General features: G+C 40.4%; 1 protein-coding gene across 5 annotated transcripts in view; it reads right to left on the bottom strand.

The window, feature by feature from the left end:
* Nucleotides 1-16,129, bottom strand: part of ANO10 (anoctamin 10) — a 106,493-nt gene extending 90,364 nt beyond the window's left edge. For 2 of the 5 annotated variants that reach the window (XR_014556819.1, XM_083705823.1), the window contains exons 1-6: nt 15,973-16,129; nt 11,373-11,522; nt 7,974-8,168; nt 7,303-7,437; nt 5,560-5,679; nt 1,807-2,376 (exon numbers count right to left, since the gene is read on the bottom strand). Coding sequence is in view for 2 of the 5 variants with exons in the window: in XM_083705823.1 (XP_083561949.1) it covers nt 1,807-2,376; nt 5,560-5,679; nt 7,303-7,437; nt 7,974-8,168; nt 11,373-11,511 (1,159 nt within the window). In the remaining 3 variants the exon portion in view is untranslated. Of the gene's footprint in view, nt 1-1,806; nt 2,377-5,559; nt 5,680-7,302; nt 7,438-7,973; nt 8,169-11,372; nt 11,527-15,972 lie in introns of those variants that run through there. The other 3 variants (XR_014556820.1, XM_083705824.1, XR_014556821.1) reach the window with 2 other exon arrangements.
* Nucleotides 16,130-17,043: the final 914 nt, after the last annotated feature.

Below are 17,043 nucleotides of genomic sequence, written 5' to 3'. Positions count from 1 at the left end.
GCCCAGGAAAAGAAAGCTAACCACTCCGGTTTTGATTGGAAACAGTGTAAAGGCTGTTTTCCAATTGGAGCGCTCGCAGGCCAGTGTTTCCCAGTTGTCTGTGTTTATACAGTGGTACCTCGGGTTTCATACGCTTCAGGTTACAGACTCCGCTAACCCAGAAATAGTGCTTCAGGTTAAGAACTTTGCTTCAGGATGAGAACAGAAATCGTGCTCTGACGGCGTGGAAGCAGGAGACCCCATTAGCTAAAGTGGTGTTTCAGGTTAAGAACAGTTTCAGGTTAAGTACGGACCTCCGGAACGACTTACGTACTTAACCCGAGGTACCACTGTACTACATTTTCTTTAGATTTGCCTTGAGAGAGTCTTTAAACCTCTTTTGTTGACCACCAGCATTACGCTTTCCATTTTTAAGTTCAAAATAGATTACAGTGGAACCTCTACTTAGCACCATAATCCATTCCGGCGGCCCATCCTTTAGGAGAAACGGGTCGCTGGTAGAAGCGCCATTGTGTGCATGTGCAGATGGTGGCAGCCACTTCTGCGCATGTGCAAACAGCAGAAGCCGCTTCTGCGTGTGCACAAATTGCAGCAAACCCGGTATTTACTTCTGGGTTTTCTGTGGTCGCGACTTGGATCGGGCCCAAGTAGAGGCAGTCGTAAGTAGAGGTTCTACTGTAGTTGCTTTGGAAGATGATAATCAGGCATCCAAACAACATGACCAATCCAACGAAGTTGATGTTGAAGAATCATTGCTTCGGCACTGGTGATCTTTGCTTCTTCCAGTACACTGACATTAGTTTGCCTGTCTTCCCGAGTGATATATAACATTTTTCAGAGACACTGTTGATGGAATCTTTTGATTTATAACTGGTCCATGTTTCACAAGGGTACAGTAAGATTAGTAGTACAATAGCTGTGGAAACAAGCATTTTGGTTTCCCGGTCCTCAAACACTCTGTCCTTCAATCGGGAGAAAGCCGCACTCGCAGAGCTCAGGTGATGCTGGATTGCTCCTGGTCATGGTCTAGCAATCAGTTCTACCTCTGTTTTGCACAGTCATGGAAACCCCTATTGTCAGATTGCAACCCATGACACTTGAACAAACAGCGTCTTCCTTGCACTTTTGCAAGCATTCAATCAGGGCGCTCTCCCGTGTTAAGCACAATTAAAACATTTTCTTCCTACAAATATACAACAGCTGTCAGTTTGTCCTTATAAAATGTATTTTAGGAGAGGAGTGTATGGAGCCCTCAGATCACATAGCTCTGGCTTCATTCCACCCCAAAATGAGAGAAAAGGTCAAGTTTTTGTTTTCTATGTTCAGGCCACTAACCCCAACTGGAAAAAAACCCTTCAGTCTCCACTAATTTATACACACACTTATATTAGCATGGTGGTGGGAATAAGTTTCACTGCACTAAACAGAGCCTACTTTTAAGTAGACAAATATATGATTTCACTGTTAATTGTTTAAAATGTGGCCCACAGATTATTTAAGAATCTGTATTGGCTTTAATGTTTCTAAAAGGGGGAGTGGGAGGGGAGGGGATTCTTGAAGCGCCTACATGACTGAACAAAAATGTTATCTATATCACACATCTATAGGCATCTTATCTGGCACAAACAAATTTCTCTAAATTGTTTCTAGCGCAACCTTTTTGCTATAAGCTTCCTTCACAGTGATAGGTATTATAGCTCACATAATAAAGAGGTTCTTTCATAACAGCCAAACAATCACATGATCATTGAATCGACAATATCTTAGAACATGATTCAACATAAGAGAATAAGAGAGAAATCTTACCCCATGAGGTTAAGAACTCTGCAGCGTATCTATAGATGCGGTTCAGAACTTCAATCACAACAGCATAAATTATGCTGGGCACATATAATATTAAGCTGCTTAATTCGGATTGGTTCTCTTCATGATATAAGTGCGCCTGGTATTCCAATTCAAAGTAAACCATCATGACATAAAGTGAGAAGTAGAGGCAAAGGCACACAAATGGTAAGGAGACCAAATAAATTCGTAACTGTCTTTTGAAGCTAGAGTATACGGGCTCCTCTCTCCCAGTCACGGGATTAATGCCTAAAACTCCATGAAACCCTGGCCTGGGCTCCTCAAATTGTCGCTTCATCACAAGTGTCCCCCACCTGTAGGCCATTAGAGCACAACACCGCTTCCAGAGTTCAAGGAGAATAGCAGACCAAACCAGGTTGAATCCTGCAAACAGCACATACTTGTCGTAATCTTCCCAATCAAAGATATAGTAAGGAATCCCAATGATAGCCATTGGAACCAAAGCAAATGTGATATACTCCAAAAAGGCAAAATAGAAAGCAATGGTTTCGCCAAAATAGCAGCGAATGTCATCTGTGGGAAAACAAAGAGAGTAAATGTAAGTATCATACACACATAATTTGGCAGGCTTACATTAGATGTTGGGCATTTTAAAAAATAAAAAGGGTTACAGTGGTACCTTGGTTCTCAAACGTAATCTGTTCTAGGAGTCCATTCAACTCCTGAAACCGTTCCAAAACCAAGGCGCGGCTTCCAATTGGCTGCAGGAGCTTCCTGCACTCAAGCGGTAGCTGCAGAAGCCACGTCAGACAATCGGCTTCCGAAAAACGTTGGCAAACCGGAACACTTATTCCAGGTTTGTGGCGTTCAGGAACCAATTTGTTTGGGAGCCAAGCCATTCGGGAACCAAGTTACCACTGTATTACATTCTGAAGCATCATGTGCCTTATGTAGTGTATGGAGTACTTAATCATATGTACCTCATTTTCCTCAAAAATAGAGCAATACCGGAGTTTAAGCTGTTGCTTTGCAAGTGCAGTGATAAGTGTAAATTTGGCCCACTTTCCAAAATCATCTGGCTCACTACATGAATCAGGCACTACTAGGCAGTTTTCTCCAGGCCATTTCCAACTGCTGAAAGGATGTATTTCCACACCTGATCCATGTGGCAAGTAAATGCACATTTATCTAGTTGTATGCAACTGCTCCCAGGTGCAGACAATTTCAGGCAGTCTCCCATTGCTCAGTAATTTTAAAAAGCACACATAAATCACATGAACTACAATTCTAACTCCACTTTCCTAGGCATAAGCCCTGTTGAATTCAGTAAGATGTACTTTTGACTAGACTTGGTTGGGATTCCATTGTTAGTCTGTCAATGTGAAATGCCCATTTATATTAGCTCAAGCTCAGAATAAGACAAATTAAATCCCATGACAGAGAAGAGTAATAACCATACAGATCAGAGGGAAATGGTTGGTGGTTTGTTTTTTGGTTGGTGGTTTGTTTTTTGGGGATGGGTGCTCTTTAAAGGTTGCAGTGGGGAGAAGAGAATTAGTTGTTTAGTTTGCTAATGGATGTTTTCCTGCGGTGAAAGGTGTGGGTTACGAAGTGCAATTATCAGCATTTTCTTTGCTAGAGTCATTTGATCATGTTGTTTCAGAGTGACAGTTTGACTAAAAGCAAGAGTAGGTGGATTGGGGTAACGCAGAGAGCAAAATCTAACGTGAATAGCTGAAGTGAAGAGAGCAAGTTTGAAGTGACTTATTTAAAATATGGGTAAAATCTGAGGCAGCATCACTAGTTTGCTGTTTTAGATTCAGTGACACTAAATAGACACGTTCCTGGTCCTTTTACCTCTTCCATATGTACCTCTTCCAAGGTACTGAAATATTTACAGTGGTACCTCGGGTTAAATACTTAATTCATTCCGGAGGTCCGTTCTTAACCTGAAACTGTTCTTAACCTGAAGCACCACTTTAGCTAATGGGGCCTCCTGCTTCTGCTGCGCCGCTGTAGCACGATTTCTGTTCTCATCCTGAAGCAAAGTTCTTAACCCGAAGTACTATTTCTGGGTTAGCGGAGTCTGTAACCTGAAGCGTATGTAACCTGAAGCGTATGTAACCCAAGGTACCACTGTATGTTTATAAATTATGGTAGCTACTACAGAAATATCAAAATTTGCAGCAGAACATGAGCTACCACCTTGAAAAACACCTCCTTTAGGTGGCTGCATCACTCCTTTTCTGTGAGTTTTAGTGTGTGTGATTGTCTACTCTTGAACTTCCAGTGGCATCAGAAGAACAATTTCCTGCCAATTAAATGTATAGCTTCAAAAGCAGTTGAACACGTTGGTCGCTCCCCAAGGGCTTAAACCCAATGGCGCTAGCACGTTTTTAATACTTGTAAGTTTGAAATGGGTCAAATGGGACTGCTAATTTAAAGCACTCCATTAGTATTAATGTCTCTAGTCTTAAGCATGTACTGGTATCTTAGTGCTTTGTATATGAGCCTCTATTTTATTTTGACTTTTTCTTGTGAAATTTGCTCTTGCATAGAATAAGGATAGGCAAAGTATTAATGTCTGTTAGTTTGGGGAGAGCTGTTCCAGCTTTTAGAAAGTTAAGTGCTGACTGCATTATTTTGTCCATCCTCCAATAAGACTAAACAGTGTAGTTTGTGACACTCCTTGTCAACCATAATAAGTTGAATTAGTTACAGATAGGTAGCCGTGTTGGTCTGCCATAGTCAAAACAAAAAAATTCCTTCCAGTAGCACCTTAAAGACCAACTAAGTCAGTTCTTGGTATGAGCTTTCGTGTGCATGCAGAAGAAGTGTGCATGCACACGAAAGCTCATACCAAGAACTGACTAAGTTGAATTAGGCTGCACTTATTTTCCCACTTACCTGGGAGTAAACTCCATTGAACATGGAATAACTTACTTCCACGTAAACATGCATTAGATTGTATTGTGTGAGAGCTGGCTGTTGGGAAAATAATACTGAGCCATCCTTCAAAAATATGGCATATTAACTCATCACCTTATGTTTCCTTCTGTTGCCATTTTGGCATGTATTTGCAGCTGAGAAATTCTCATGAAACAATGGTTTCCCCCCTGTCAGCTTAATGTAGAAGCAGTTCTGGCTTTTGCCAGTACCGTTGGATCCTTTTAACTGTTGCCTGATTTTAAGCGCTCCAGTTACTTGTGGAACAATGTGAAAGTCTGCACTACTGAGCTTTCTTTGTGCTCCAAGGGTAGCCGCTTTAAGAAGTCCAGACATAAAAGTTTTTGGAACAGAGTAAGAATCCAGAACACTGTGACAAAGCCCTGGTATTTTAAACCACAGTTAAAAATAAACTCTGGCTTAATGCGAAACAAGCACTGTGCCGTTTCACTTGGTGAGCTCCTGCGGTGCTGCTGGGAGGCAAGTTTGCCATGATGTCTAAACCTGGGCTGGTGGTCTGTTTCTCTCTAAACAGAGGGAATTTTCCTCCAGGACAGACTGGCTAGTGTCCTTATGTTTTGCTTCCTGGTCCCCTTCAACACGTGACCTAACTTACTTTTCTGTACCTTCGCAGACTATTTGTTGGTGAACTTTCTCAATTTGTTTGTTGCTTACTCATTTCTGGTATGCTGTGGTCTTGAATCTGTATCTCACATCAAAGGTTGATGTACATAGCCTTATAAGTAATGAGGCCCCAATAAAATCGCACAGTTCATACCAGAAGAAGGCAAGATTGTAAGGCTATCTTACCTAAAGGCTGGTAGCTAATTTTCAGTTTTTTGTACCAGGTATGTCCAAGTTTCTTTAGTTCGTCTGGGTCATGAAGTGGAAAAATCTGAAGTAGAATACCATTGGATATTAGCCTTCGCACTGAAAGAAAAAAAGAAATGAGGGACAGTGTCTTAATTCTGGAATGATTGATGTAGCACAGTAAATATGCTTCATCTGACTTATCTTATCCAGACCACACTAAATGATTCTCTGAATAACTTCTTCCTTCTATTTTTTATTATAGTTTTTAGTCCTGATATCATATTCCCACACAGAGCCAGATGGGCAGGGTATAAATAAAATAACAAACAAAACAACAACCATTACATAGATTATACAATACAGTGGTACCTTGGAAGTTGAACAGAACCCATTCCAGAAGTCTGCTCAACTTCCAAAATGTTCGGAAACTAAGGTGCGGCTTCCCATTGGCTGCAGGAAGCTCCGGCAGCCAATCAGAAGCCATGGAAGCCACATCAGATGTTCGGGTTCCAAAGAACTTTCAGTTCCGGATTTGCAGCGTTTGGGAGTCAAACGTTTGACTTGCAAGGCATTCAGGATCCAAGGTACGACTGTATAGAGTTTTTGGCAACTCTTACAAAAAAATTTGTTCCAGAAAGCCTACGCAGGCATGTAATTTGATATTAAAACCACTTAAATGTCAGACTTACTTTTCCCAAGGCAGATCCATGAGCTCAATTCTAAATTTCTATCAAATCATATTCACAGATCTAAGCTCTAGAAACATTACATAAATAATGGAATTTGATTTGGATACAATATTCCTACATGTCTGCACTTTTGCAAGTGCCAAATATTATGAAATAGGCTTTTTGCCTATAGATATACATATAGTGTGATGGGAGCAAGCAGCTTCTAAGTGCAGAATAAATAAAACCTAAAACCTACCTGCTACAGAAGGACCAATCAAAATACGTTAAGAAAGTTAAGCTGCTAGGCGTGTCTAGACTTCTTTTAGGTTGTTCCATCAAGGAATAATAGGAATTAGTTATATAAAATTAATGTAAGCAGAAGCTGTGGCAAACTGCACATGCCAACTTGCAATATCTAAGTTTTCTCCCGAAGCTAGCGAAAATTATGGCTTCACATCCATTTCCCCCCAATATCAGAGCTTATGCAATTAACAACTTCAGTGCTAAAATATACTTTTGCAAAGAAGCCAGAAGCTTTTCTTTTAGGGATTGCAGGAAAAGAAATAAGAAGGAAAGACTGTAAACTTTTCCAGTATGCAGTTACAGCAGCAAGAATTCTACTGGCCCAGAAATGGAAACAAGAGGAAATACCGACGATAGAAGAATGGAGAATGAAATTGACAGACTATGCGGAATTGGATAAACTAACTGGGAAAATTAGATATGTGCGAGATCAAAAGTTCATCGAAGACTGGGGAAAGTTTGTTGAATATCTGAAAAGTGTATGTGATGTTCAAAAAATGCTAGTGGGGTTCCAAGAAGCACTGTAAAAGTTGAGATGTACTGTTAAAAGAAATAGAAGGGGGAGGGAAGACAAATGGCAATACAAATGAAGGGAATGTGTACTAAAAAGATAAATATGGATGATTACCAGAGAAGCTGAAGGAAGTCCAAAAAGAGATAATTTGTTAAAATTTGGATAAAATTGTACAATTGTATTGGAAAATTAATAAAAATTCATGCTTAAAAAAACAAAACAAAAAAACAACTTCAGTGCAAAGTTACTCACTAATTGACTTTCCCGGATAAAGCTTTGCCTGAGGATAACCCGGGATCATTTTTTCATCTTTGGCTCTCAGGTTTTCAAGTTCATGTTTGATGATGTACTGACACTCTGCCATTGTAAGGAAATCATGATTGTCCTCTAAATCAGAAAAGAGTTGATATGGTTAAACATGTGTTCTCTTGCAAAATTCCTAGAGGAAGCAATTATCTGGGAGGCACAGTATGTCACCAAAGAAAGAGGTCTCTTAAGGAAATAACTAACCAAGACATGAAAATGCAATCCTATAAATGTCAAAGTAGAATAAAAGTTCACTGAGTTCAATGAAACTTACTCTCAAAGAAGTTTGTATTACAGTGTCAAACCTCCAGCCCCCTACAATGGATAGCTACTTGTTCAGATCCATTTATTAAAAAACACTGGAATCTACTTTTTTAAAAAGTTGCTTAATAGTCAAATTTTAAAATTCAACAGATTTTATACTAATGACATGAAAATTAAGCTAACCAATTTCCACATAATGTAGAAAAGCAAGATCACATTTCAAAACTCAGAAATGCATATATTTTCATGACGGAAAGGTGAAAGTTCAATGTTCAGTTTAAATGGCTTTTATGCCCTAAAAAGCAAAAACATGCAATTATGTTGGAAACAATTCTAAAAACAGTTTGATTTACCTGCAAAATCTTTGAAGGTTTTTCTAGCGGTATATGTAAAAGCTCTCATTGTGTTATCATTACATTCTTTCACCAACCCCACCGTTTCAGCTCCCAGAAGCAGCCTCAAGTGAGACGCTCCAACAAGATAAATATTCTGGTTCCCTTCTATTTTCTTCCCATTTGCCATCAAGGGTTTCACCAAAAGCTGGGCTCCTTCAAAATAAGGCAAGAAATTAAACAGAATGTAATTTTAATATAAGATATTTTAAATACCTAATGAATTGGACTCATGCATTGCTCAGGCCAAGTTTAAGAGGCACAGCATTTAAAGGGTTATATAGAAATAATTCCTTATCTATAGAACAAATTTGTGTTATCAAGATAATAAAACAGAACATTCAGTAATAAGGACATACTTAAATATCCAACCATCAAATCATTAAGATTTTAAAAATCTTAAGTTTGGCTGGATTGTGGCCAGAGTTTGATAGATTTAAAAGGCAAGTGGAGCACAAGCCTCTGCTTGTGAGCAACAAATAAGGAACAAGTACACACCTTGCATATAAGAATCTCGATGATGCTTATGGTTTGTGTGTGTTTTAAGAAAAGCCACTTAAGTGCAAAGAGGTGGAGGGATCGTTCTTTCATATGTGGTGGACTTGTAAAAGGGTAAAAGAGTATTGGGAAATGATCCATAATGAATTGGGGGGGGAAAATACTTTCCCAAATAATTTAAAAGTACTTTTCCCAAAAAATCCAGAGTCCTTTCTGTTGGGGATAATTCAGACTGAAATTCCCACGTGTCAGAAAAGGTTATTTATGTATGCTACCACTGCAGCCCATGTTTTGTTAGCCCAAAAATGGAAAATGAGCGAGGTCCCAACCAAAGCAGAATGGCGACTTAAGTTGGCAGAATATGCACAACTTGCAGACTTAACATATAGAATAAGAGAACAAGAAGAACATATGTTTAAAGTAGATTGGAAAACGTTTATTGAATATATGGGAAATAATTGTGTACAGCAGAAAACGCTAGCAGCATTAAGATAAATTCAATGGTGTAAATAAGTTTTGATGGATGCAATAATGGAATACTGAATGATATAGTTTTTGTAAAATATGCAGGGATTTATGATATGTAAAATGAACCATAGAAAGAGAAGAAGGGAAGTCACTGATATCTTAAGGATGTAAAATGAGTATTTTAAATTGTAAAACAGAAAATCTAATACAAATTATATACAAAAAAAGAAAAACCATGTAAGATGGATGTACAGTGGTACCTCGGGTTACATATGCTTCAGGTTACATATGCTTCAGGTTACACACACCAGAAATAGTGCTTCAGGTTAAGAACTTTGCTTCAGGATGAGAACAGAAATTGGGCTCCGGCAGCGCGGCGGTAGCAGGAGGCCCCATTAGCTAAAGTGGTGCTTCAGGTTAAGAACAGTTTCAGGTTAAGTACGGACCTCCGGAACGAATTAAGTACTTAACCCAAGGTACCACTGTAGTTAAAAACAGAGAAGCAATAGGACGAGGGAGCCCTTGGCTGATGGGGAAAAGAAAAACAACCCAAGAGAGAGGTTAAGAGAGCATGGATAATTGCTGTAAGGCTACCTGTCCAGCAAAGGCCATGGTTGGTAAATCAGCCTAAATTGACAGTGAGCTAGAGGCCACTTGTGCTTCCGCAGATAATGCTGCAAGCACAGGGGTCGGGAAATGTACCCTCCAGATGCTCTAACCACCCCTGATCATTGGCCATGCTGGCTGTCTCAAATGGGCGTTGGGAGTCCAACAACATTTGGGAGACACAGGTTCCCCAGCCCTGCTTCAGAGGGAATGCAATCCCCTCCAGAACAGGTTGAACACCACTCAAGCAGCTGAATGAGTCATCCATTAAAAATAACTCTCTTTTTTCTAATCTAAGGGCAGCAACATGGAACAGCTAATCCATTTCTTGCTGTTCTGGATTTAGGGTCCATGTGATTAGGAAGCATACTGGCAATATTATGAGTTTCTATGACACCACTGAATTGTATTGTTTTGCTGAAACAGTTACTGTTGTTTGTTTTATTTATATGCTGTGTTTGGTATGATAGTTGCAGCATTTGTTGTTGCTTTAATGCTTTTGTGAGTTGCTTTCAGCTCAACGTTTGTTGTTGGGAAAGCAAAAGACAAATCTTAAATCAAATCAAAACCTCCAGGCTGTCACTATTTTTCAGGAGGGAGACCAGAATTTAAAGTGGATTTAAAGTGCTCTGTTTCCCTAGCGCAACAAATCCGCTGAAAAACAGCAGATGAATGCTCAATAAAGACTGCATACAATCTAACCCCTGCATACCTTTTGTACAAGCAAATCCTGATGAATTCTCAATAAATAGACTCTCTTGGGCTGCAGGGTTTATTGGCCCTCATCCAGTATATTACCACGGCCAAGCACTGATTTAAATACCCACCTACCTCTTCTGGATTCGATAAAAAGGAGAGACAGAGCGGAGTGTCAACTGCAGATTGGCAACATCTTAGTTGAAATACAGTGGTACCTCGGGTTACATATGTTTCAGGTTACATACGCTTCAGGTTTCATACGCTTCAGGTTACATACGCTTCAGGTTACAGACTCCGCTAACCCAGAAATAGTGCTTCAGGTTAAGAACTTTGCTTCAGGATGAGAACAGAAATTGTGCTCCGGCGGCGCAGCAGCAGCAGGAGGCCCCGTTAGCTAAAGTGGTGCTTCAGGTTAAGAACAGTTTCAGGTTAAGAACGGACCTCCGGAACGAATTAAGTACTTAACCCGAGGTACCACTGTATCTAGGTGCCCTTGCCGAGTGCTTTCATGTAGATGACAAATAGCACTGGCGAATAGAACCCTCAACAGCATCCAAGGTTGCTACAGTCAATGAGATAAAAAGCAGCTGAAGAGAAAGAACAGTGTCTTTATTTTGGCAGTCTCAGTTCTAAAATCAAAAACCCAACTGAAATGGACCTAGAGAAACCATTTCTTCTAAGAGCATCTGGAGTTGACTTAGCACATAAGACTTGCAGCTTTGTAAATGAATGCTTACATGAAAACAACCTTTAGAAACAGATGATTTCATGCAAATATGGATGGCAGCCTTGCTAATTAGGCTCGCACATATTAAAGGAGACAAAGAAAATGTTCACCACACAATTTCAGCAAAAAAGGAGAGTTTATTTGTCAATCAATTGAATATGAAGTATCAAGATAATATTCAACCATGCAACTTTCATCTATATAAATAAAATCTCAGAATAAGATCCTTTTTCATTAAGAAATATTTAAATAAACTATATATAATGCATGTTCTATTTTTGCTCTGTTTTAAAATGTATTTGTATAATTGTATTTTCATTCTTTAAGAAATAGAGATTTCCTTAAAAGTAAAGAGTACCAACCTCCATTTTTCTTCTTTTCTATTATCTTTTGTGTCAGCCATTCTTTCGTTTCATCTTTGGTGTCTTTTGCAAGCTCAACCACCACAAGTGGTTTGAAATTCGCCTCAAATGTGTCATACGCTGACCAGCTTATCTTCATCTTTTGGATAACTGGCTTACCAAAGGAAGGAAAAAAGAATAAAATAGTTGAGTGTTGCAGAAGAAATGAGCATTCAAGGGTATACAATTTACTTTAAATCAACAACTGGGTAGCACTATCACTTGCTTTTCTTTTGCTTTCCCCCTCCCCCCAGTTTTTTTGCTTTGGTAAAAGCAACATTTCACCTTCGGCCTTGAAGAAAGGATATTCCAGTATTTCTACATAGCTTGTTAGGCTACAATTATAGACACATGGTTGACAAAGTTCAGCTGTAAAGACTGCATTAGAAAAACCCAAATATATATACTTTTCTATCAAATATGGCAAGCCGTCTAATCATATGAAAATGTTGAATTGAAAAGTTACAGTTTAAGTTATTTAATAGTGCATTTTGTTCCCTAGATCTCATTTAGTGAAATGAAAAAGTAGTTTCCTAAATGTACCATACTATGAAATCTTGTGTCTACTCTGAGGTAAGCCCCAATGAATTGTAGTTGTAGCCATGGAGCACAATCCCATATTAATGGCAAATTAATTTGTTTGTAAACCCCCCTATTTTCAATATGGGCATATGCCCAGGGGTTGCAATCTAAAGCAGCATAGCAAAGGATTGCACTGCTACAAAGTTAACACATTTACCCAATTCCGAAAATAGATAGGAATATCCTTTGTACACTGCAAATCTTTAATGTTTCTCAATTCAAACTTTGGCCAAGATAACTGTGCTGCTGTTAGCACTTTACATCATCAGCATTAATGGCTAGGCCATAAGTGAATCACTTGTTATCCTCTCTCCCTTGGTTAAGAATAACAGACATAGACTCTGTCTAAATCAAATTAATATACAGTGGTACCTAGGGTTAAGAACTTAATTCGTTCTGGAGGTCCGTTCTTAACCTGAAACTGTTCTTAACCTGAAGCACCACTTTAGCTAATGGGGCCTCCCGCTGCCACCGCTGCACAATTTCTGTTCTCATACTGAAGCAAAGTTCTTAACCCAAGGTACTATTTCTGGGTTAGTGGAGTCTGTAACCTGAAGCGTCTGTAACCTGAAGCATTTGTAACCTGAGGTACCACTGTACTATTAGGTAACATTTCGAAAGACTTTTTTTTTCTTTTGCTTATATATGCATGCAATATATATTTATGGTAATAACATTATTTAAATTTGATTGTAAGAGCTTGTATTAGCAATACTATAACAATGGATGGAGACTCTCTAGCCAGCTTCTCTCAGGATATATTAATACTACTGTATGATCAGAAATCATATGATCCTAAAGCTAGGGAACGCTTCTCAAATTATTTAGGAAGAATCTGTTTATAATTCCAGTTACCAAATTAAGATGCTGTGTGATTTATATTCATGTCAAACAAGATTGAGCCACTCCTTGATGCTTCAAATGCCTTAGTTAGATTTACAAATAATACAAGTCTAGTGTCTTGACAAGTTACCATTTTCCTCCTAAGTGAGTGTTCATTTGCATGGGAAAATTCAGATAAGCAACGAAGGAGGCTTATGTTGATTGCAGTTTAAATGTTTGGACACATTAGAGTAAGTACACAGTTACAATTAGAGAACAAGGATTCCAGGAAGATTTAAGCTATATCTATAACCTATATACAGAAACATTCAAAACCCAGCTGGAACAAGTGTTTTCTTGATGCAAAACATCACTAAGGGTTCAGAAAACACTGCTTTTATCATGATTTAAGGCTGTGCCAAGTTAAGAGAGGCTGATTGTCATCTTCTAAGTAAGGCGGCTGATTTTGGGCGCTGTGAAAGGAAGCAGATTATTTAATGTACTATTGTTATCCTTTAATCCTAGGAAGAATTTATTTGTTTGTTTTCATAAAATTTATATACTGCTTGTTTGCAAAAAACAAACACAAAACCACCTCAAAGTGGTTTATAAAAAGATAAAACAAAATCAAGAAAAAATTACTATACTTTAAAACATACAAAAGTTAAAATACTAAAACAGATTAAAATTACCTCAACTACCTAAGCGTCTGGGTAGGCTTGTCAAAACAATAATGTTTTTAGCGGGCGCCCCAAAAAAGTAGTTAAGTGATATTTTCTGCCTCAGGCGTCAAAATACCTTGCAGGCCTTGAGTATTATGCGCCATAAGGGGAGCTAGGGAGCAGTCAGCTGCTCCAAATCAGGCAGAAAAATGTACTGAGCCACACCTCACCCTTCCCATACTGTACATAGAAAAAATTTCCCTATTTGAGTTGAGTTGCAGAAGCTGTTGCATGATCTTACTATCATATATGGATATATTGGTCCCTGAAATGGGAACCGATAATTAGCCAGTGTATACTTCCCAGTGTATACACTGCCGGGGCAGAAAAATGCATGTGTATACAGCTGTCAGACTCCACCAAGGAGGCACAGGCAAAGTGACGGATGTACCTCTCAGATATACATGTAGTTGAAAACAGTTTATCCAGGGCATTCATATGATGCATTTACAGTCATACCTCGGGATAAATACGCTTCAGGTTGAGTGCTTTCAGGTTGCATTCCGCGGCAACTCGGAAGTAACACAGCGTGTTACTTCCGGTTTCGCCGCTTGCGCATGCGCAGACGGTCAAAATGACGTCACGCACATGCGTGGAAGCGGCGAAATGCGACACGCGCACACACAGATGAGCTGTTGCGTCTTACATTCTGTTCGGGATGTGAATGGGGCTCCGGAACGGATCCCATTCGCATCCCGAGGTACCACTGTAGATGTATACCTCAAGGTGCCATTGAGACCAAAGGCGCTTCCAGATGTACACTAATTCCAGATGTATGCTTATTGTAGAATCAGCATGCAATTATTATTTTGCAGCATCTACATAACATTAAAGGTAAAGGTAAAGGGACCCCTGACCATTAGGTCCAGTCGTGGCCAACTCTGGGGTTGCAGCGCTCATCTCGCTTTATTGGCCGAGGGAGCCGGCGTACAGCTTCCGGGTCATGTGGCCAGCATGACTAAGCCACTTCTGGCGAACCAGAACAGCGCAAGGAAATGCCATTTACCTTCCCACCAGAGTGGTACCTATTTATCTACTTGCACTTTGACATGCTTTCAAACTGCTAGGTTGGCAGGAGCAGGGACCGAGCAACGGGCGCTCACCCCGTCGCGGGCATTCGAACTGCCGACCTTCTGATCGGCAAGTCCTAGGCTCTGTGGTTTAACCCACAGCACCACCCCCGTCCCTCCTACATAACATTACTGCCATCAAAATGCTAGTCTCCCCCCTGCCCCAATTCAATCGGGATCTACCCTTTCTGGAGGAAATCCAGTAAGCATTTTTTTAAAAAGTTTTCATATGTGTGCCCAATTATCCATTTGCATCATCTCAATGACTCATTTACAAGTTGGTGGACATGACAATGGCCCCCCGCCACGGCCTTTTTAAGGCTATAAAATAATTTTTTGGCCAATTCTGTACAGATAATTCTACGGTGGCTTCAAAAGTCATGTTGTCCCTCCTCCTCCTCCCACTGCTACTTTGCTTCACCATCAGTTTGACGGGAAGTTTTCATAGTCAGAAAATCTTCCTCGGGATTTGGCTTGGCCATTAAAAAAAAATTGTGGTGTGTGTGTGTGATTTTTCGTTATAAACGTTGCAGTGTTGACACGCCAAGTCTCTCCCTCTGCAGTTAGTTGACTTCCCTCTCGAAATAAGCTGATTCATTTGACAGGACTGCCCTGAAATTCCCCCTCGCTCCGCTACAAAAACCATGGCTGGGTGGGTGAGAGAGCGAGCGAGCATCAAGTAAATAAATAAAAATACTTAACTAAAAGTAGGGATTTTGACAAGGTGTGGTGTTTTTTTTTCCCCTGAGCGCTTGGGGATGCCAGTTTACTTTCGATTAAAGAAAGCCCTGCCTGGAGCAGGATTTGGGGTGACGCCCCGAGAACCGGAACGTCGGGAAACGGGCGAACTTCTCAAGGCGCTAGTCCCTGTGGAGGAAGCGCCCGTTAGGGATTTAGCTGGGAAACAGGGGGGGGGGGGGAATAAAACACCTCAACCCAAGAGCAGCCGCTCTTTTCACAGGGTCGGAAAGGGAGTCGCTCCGGAGAGGCTCTCAGACGAGGCTACCCGGCTTGCCATCCCCTCATGGCTCTCGGGCAGGGAGAGCAGGCGAGAGGCGAGGCCGGGCGGCACCAAACACGGGTGTGCCCTCGTGTAAACGGGACGAAAAGGAGGGGGCGACGCCCCTCATCTTCCTGACACAAATTTTATTTAATTTTAATTTCCCCCCCCCTTAAATGTTTATCCTAAGCCTCCACATGACTCCCCGGCCGCGGGTTTCTCTCCCCGCCGCCACCCTTTTAACGGCTTGGGGGGTCGCAAGCCCCTCCTGCCTCTCCTCGCCCTCGCTCTGAGGGAAACTGAAAGAGAAAAGGGGCTCCCGTCCCCTTTAGCCCGGCCCCGGCCGCCCTCACACACTCACTCACCCGCGGCCTCTTCTCTCCGCGAAGGAGGAGACAGGCGGAGACAGCCGCCAACGGGAGGCGCCGTTCGGGCCACGAGGACGGGGCTGCGTGTCACTGGGCCCGCCCCCAACTCCCGGTCTACTTGCGAAGAGCGCAGAGTTCCTCCGAAGGGGTTCTTCCGCCGTTGGTCCTTTCGAACTTTTTTCTTTCTTTGTTTCTTCTTCTTTTTTTAATTATTTATTTGGTTTTCCAATTTACAGATTTACAATCACATATACAACATAAAGCCAAGATTCCATGGAATCTCCTGGACTTTCCTCCTCCACTTTGTGGTTCCTCTTATTAATCATTTCATCCTGCATCTTTTATAATAATCCAAATCTTTTACATTTCCATTATATCCAAAATTCGCCATTAAGCTACAAGTGCTATTCCAATCCAATGTGTATTATATTGTTTTATGTACTGTGGCTTGCCATTGTTTTATTGATTATAGTTTAGATATTATTTATTGTAACTGGTGAGTGGATTTCAGTTTAACTTTTGTATGCTGATATTATTTTATACTATATAATGACTGAATGTTACTTTTTTGATGTAGGTTGCCTGTTTTAAAGTTATGTTTTATTATCACATTTTTATTGCATTAGATTGTTATAAGACGTACATTTTTTGTTTCTTTGGCTTGTAAACCGCCTTGAATATTGTAAAGACAGTATACAAATTAAAAATGATGATAACAATTTTAACTGTTTACAGTGGTTTTTAAAATAAATTGTAAAATTTCCCCATTCTTTATTTAAAATTTTCTGATTCTTTTGATTTCTGTTGTTTTTTCTTTCTTCTTGTCTTCCTTGTGAGTTTTTGCAGGGCCTTGGATCTTGGGACTGGGAGCGAGGGGTGGGGATCAGGGATGAATAAAATATGGGGCGGCAGGCCCCACCCCACATAATTAATCACATGACATAAAACACACTTTTTTTGAATGGCGATGCCCATCAACTTTTGGGGCAGGGGCTCAAATACTTTATTGGGGGGAGAGCAAAGAGAACTCAGCCCCTAGGAGTTGGCTCCTATGGTGGGGGGACACAC

The sequence above is a fragment of the Podarcis gaigeae genome (assembly GCF_964106915.1).
Source record: "Podarcis gaigeae genome assembly, chromosome: 12".
In the NCBI taxonomy this organism is placed as follows: Eukaryota; Metazoa; Chordata; class Lepidosauria; order Squamata; family Lacertidae; genus Podarcis; species Podarcis gaigeae.
This window is presented reverse-complemented; position numbering and strand designations above follow the sequence as displayed.